The sequence below is a fragment of the Sinocyclocheilus anshuiensis genome, unplaced genomic scaffold (genome assembly GCF_001515605.1).
Source record: "Sinocyclocheilus anshuiensis isolate Anshui unplaced genomic scaffold, SAMN03320099.WGS_v1.1 scaffold445, whole genome shotgun sequence".
Taxonomy (NCBI): Eukaryota; Metazoa; Chordata; class Actinopteri; order Cypriniformes; family Cyprinidae; genus Sinocyclocheilus; species Sinocyclocheilus anshuiensis.
This window is the reverse complement of record NW_015540852.1, coordinates 402,652-407,176: the sequence shown is the minus strand read 5'-3', so window position 1 is coordinate 407,176 and position 4,525 is coordinate 402,652. Positions and strand designations below refer to the sequence as shown.

General features: G+C 36.3%; 1 protein-coding gene across 1 annotated transcript in view; it reads right to left on the bottom strand.

Annotated features, from left to right (window-relative positions):
• The window catches only part of LOC107687763 (tripartite motif-containing protein 44-like), a 30,025-nt gene that overhangs the window by 8,259 nt on the left and 17,241 nt on the right, over positions 1–4,525 (bottom strand). Inside the window, exon 5 of the mRNA XM_016485218.1 lies at positions 1,904–1,923. Coding sequence (XP_016340704.1) covers positions 1,904–1,923 — 20 coding nt within the window. The remainder of the gene's footprint in view (positions 1–1,903; positions 1,924–4,525) is intronic.

The following is a 4,525-nucleotide window of genomic DNA, read 5'->3' as shown; positions in this document are numbered from 1 at the left end:
AGCAGGTCCAAGCTGTAATCTGTGGAGTATTTTGAGCTGAAACGTCACAGACACATTCTGGGGACACCAGAGACTTATATTATATATTGTAAAAAGGGGCATAATATGTCGTGAAGTGTGCGGTGTCTAAAGAATGCTGTTCCAGTCATCCTCACAAAGATTATTTTTATAAATTTTGTGACTGACGCCGGCGACTTACTGCACCTGTTTCCAAATATGTATGTTTATTAATTTAAATAACAAATAAAAAAAAACAAAAAAAACAAATAACATTTCTGAATAAAATAATTTTATACACTTTAGTTGTATAACTTTAATATAATATAGCTATTTGATGGAAATATGAGGAAATGCAGTGACTTGAATAGGCTACATTTATGTAGAATGATGAAATGAAAATTAAAATTATACAAAAAACATTTTAAATGACTTCTGTTTCGGATTTCGGACTGTTTTCATATTTACTTTCCGTTCTAACTGATACTCAGGTTTTGTATGTGGACAGGTTGTAGCTACTGTAATCTGCAGCAGTATTTGGGGATTGGGGTTATTGTGAATGATTTTGATATGTTGACAATGGGCACGTTAGTAACGGTGACAGAGGCATGGTAGTTTTACTATGTGTGTCTTCCACTGTGTTCCACGGTTTATTTTTCAATAGGATCAAAGAAAAGAGTATGACCTGAATATTGAGTCCGATTCCATCCGCTAGTTACGAGTGCCCGCTCACTTTTACCCAGGCCCTCCCAAAAATAAAATTCTGCCTACGCCACTGATTGGATCCGACAGCAATGTCACACCACACAATTATGAGTAATGTTTTTACCATGTGTCACTATTGCTTTGTCTGTTACAGACTGTTTTATATGCACTGAGCCAGGTAAATGGAACACAACATCATTGTGAACAAACCAATTTACCAGCATCACGGAACAGAACTACCTTTTTTTTATATTAATTAAAGGAGACATATTATGCCCCTTTTTACAATATGTAATATAAGTCTCTGGTGTCCCCAGAATGTGTCTGTGAAGTTTCAGCTCAAAATACTCCACAGATCATTCATTATAACATTCTGAAAATGCCTATTTTGAGGGGAAGCAGAAACACGCTGTATTTCGGGCCTGTTTCTTTAAATGCATATGAGCTGCTGCTCCCCACCCCGTTTTCCAGAATAGAGCTGCGACCTGCTAAAAACATCTGTTTTGGTTCTGATTATCATGTTTAAAGCGCTGAAATCATGCGTTTTAAACCATATTAGTTTAAACTTCTGATATAAGGTTTTCTGAGAGCACACATCCGAAGCACACGGACAGAAAGCGGCTGTCACAGCATGTGAGTACTAAACTAAGTTCTCATTCACACACAAGTTTATGTTAAAAACACACATGAGTTACAAAAAACAGTGGGTTATGTCTGTGAAGGTAAACTGCTGGGAAATAAATCGCATGTTTATTTTAGATCTGTGTGGCAGCAGCAATATACAGTAAATAAATCAGTAAATCCACTGCTCTCTTGTCTCCTCTGCGGCTGGGACTCTAAACAGTGTTCTGTGCTCGTCTGTGCAGCCAAAGATAGAACAGTTAGCATGTTTTGCTCAAACTTTCACCATGGCATTAGAGCTGGTACACCATTGTCGCTTGCGAAAACACAATAACGGCACCGTGTGTGGAAATTTACAGATTAAGGGGTGGTAATATTATAATGAGATCCCTTTGCCACGTCACCAAGGGAGCGAAATCTGACGCACTCGTTTTCTCAGACGCGTGCAGAAAAAGGCTTCCCAAAACAAAGTTACTGGGTTAACCTTTTTCACGTTTTCTTGGTTGGTAGATAAGATTTAAAATAGTAATATTTAACAGTACCTGACAGTTACTGAAACTGATCATTTTAGATCTCTTACCTTAGCCTCAAATCAGGATTCTGGAAAAAACAAAGCAAAGAAAAAAGGGTTATTCATTTGAGATCACTGTTCAACTGGTAAGTCATACATTACAGATGAGGACCTGGGTGTCATGACTGACAAAGGCATTCAAAACGCAGACTTCTATGGCTGCCTTTTCCTGCCTTCAACATTCAAAATATTGCCAGATCTGATGCATTGACAATTTCAAGAATAGGTTACCATACTCTAATGTGTTACAGTTTTCAGAATTACTTGAAAATTACAGGCAGGTATAGGTTTGTATAGGGATGGAGCTAAATATCAGTGGACGATATATTATTAGTTGATAACTGTGAAAATTGTATTATTATGCTAAAAAAGGAATGGCAATATTTTCACTGATAATTAATTGATTACTTGTGACTTTGTCTTTTCCAGGCAAAGTTCATGTCAAGCACATGTACAGCGTTTATGAATAGAACAGATATGTGTTTTTATTCAAGTTATCATGTCACATCACTCTGTGAGGATTTTTTCAACAATCACAATCATCTGTCACTGACTTAGTCATATGCTATTTTAAATATTTGTATTTATCATTTTAAAAATATTGTACAACATCCACCTTAACATTTTAACATGATGTCCCTGCATTTTAGCAAAAATTCACTATGTCTTAAGTACATTTAAGCATCTGAATAGTAGCTTTTTAAGGATGTTATCTGAATTAAGGGGATCAGAAACAATACTTACAGAGTTACTTTTGTCTCTTTTTTTATTCAATCAAATATATTGTGTTTGAGAGCAAAACTAACTATTCGTTACGTCCATTTCGTAACTATTCGTGGTTTGAAATGGACCTTAAAATAAAGTGTGACCGAAAATTCTTAGCAAGAATTTTTATTTGCACTCTTTTTTTTTCTATTTTTTAATTACAAAAAAAGAGAAAAAAAAAAGATTGCAAATAAAAATTCTTGCTAAGAATTTTCGGTCACTTTATTTTAAGGTCCATTTCAAACCATTAACTACGACTTTTGCTTCAATAAACTCCTAATTTGCAGCTTATTAATAGTTAGTAAGGTAGTTGTTATGTTTAGGTATTGAGTAGTGTTAAATTAGCTCAAAAGGGAAATGTATATAAATAATTAGTTAATTATGATTAATTACAATTATTTATATCAGCTGCCAGTAGTAACTGTAGCAGAATTAAATTGCCATCAACCAATCTGTTCGTGCAGCGAACATTCAGTGTAAATTCATATCAACTCTAGGAAAGGATATTTCCGTGGCCACAGAAAATACTTTCATACAGTATTATTGCATTAGAGCATGTAGTAAGGATCAAAATCGTAAAGGGACAATGCCGTTTTACAACAGGGTCTACAGCTTATACTAAACCTCTGTTTCGTTTAGTTAAATGTACGATACTTAGAATTGCCTTGGCCTGGAACGAGCGTACGGAGGCAGTCTCGGATGAAAGTCTTGATGGTTTGGAGGTTCGGTGGTGTAGGAGTCACGATCACCTTCTTCCGGGTTTGAAGAGTGATGAACTCCAAAGATGTTCTGACTAGATGGTGATTGGGAGTTTCTTCCCAGTGGAAAGTGAAAAAGAGCTAAGAGAGACATCAGCTGAGATCCTAGGATCTTTGGTGAATGGAAAGTCAAGGCCCGAGGCCTGGCGCACCGAGGCCTGGCGCAGACTTAGGGTGTCCTTAGACGGTTGCTAGCTCACATACTCATCTTCTCAGAATCTAACAGAACCGCAGACTGACTGGCTATGTGTTGGAGCCCACCGGGCACGCCCGCACCGGCTCCGGCTCTCCACACGGGCCACAATCAGAAGATTTTAGCAGAAGACTTAGCAGATGAAATGGCTGTTTTTGGTGTACCAGAGCAAGGTGTGGTCATGTCCAAAAAATGTCAAGATGCTTGTGCTTTTGCATGTCTTTTGGCTCGGAGAAGAAAATTATTTGATTGGAAATCAAGTAAACCACCTTTAAATTCACTCTGGCTTAGTGATGTGATGCCGTTTTTGAAATTGGAGAAAATTAAATATTCTCTTAGAGGATCCATCAAACGTTTTTATTTCAAGTTCAAGTTCAAGTTCAAGTTCAAGTTCAAGTTGAGCTTTCTTGTCATTCTGCTGCATGTGGGGACGTACAGTGGAACGAAATGTCGTGCCTCACAGGACCACGTTGTTACATAAATACAGGCATACAACAATGAAGTAAAACAGTAAAAACCTATACAGTAAAGCAGTAAAAACCTATACACAACTAACCTACTGACTGATTTTGGTTATAAATATACTATATATATATATACCATAACTCTTCCCCCAAACTAAAATTAATAGATTAACTAAAAGGCCTGTGCATATTGGAGCAGATAACGTAATCAGACACGATGGGCTAACAATGATGTTAATTATTTCCTTACTGTTAGTAATATTAGAATTCTGACATTGTAATTTTCAATGTTATTTATTTATTTAATTTTTTTGTTTGTGTGTGTGTGTTCTGGGGTGTGGGATGTGGAAAAGAAAAAAAAAGTAAAATCAAGAGGGGCATTGTTAACTCTTTGTGTAATTGTTGTTCTCCCTTCTCCCTTCAAAAAAAAAAAAAAAAAAAAAACTTTTAA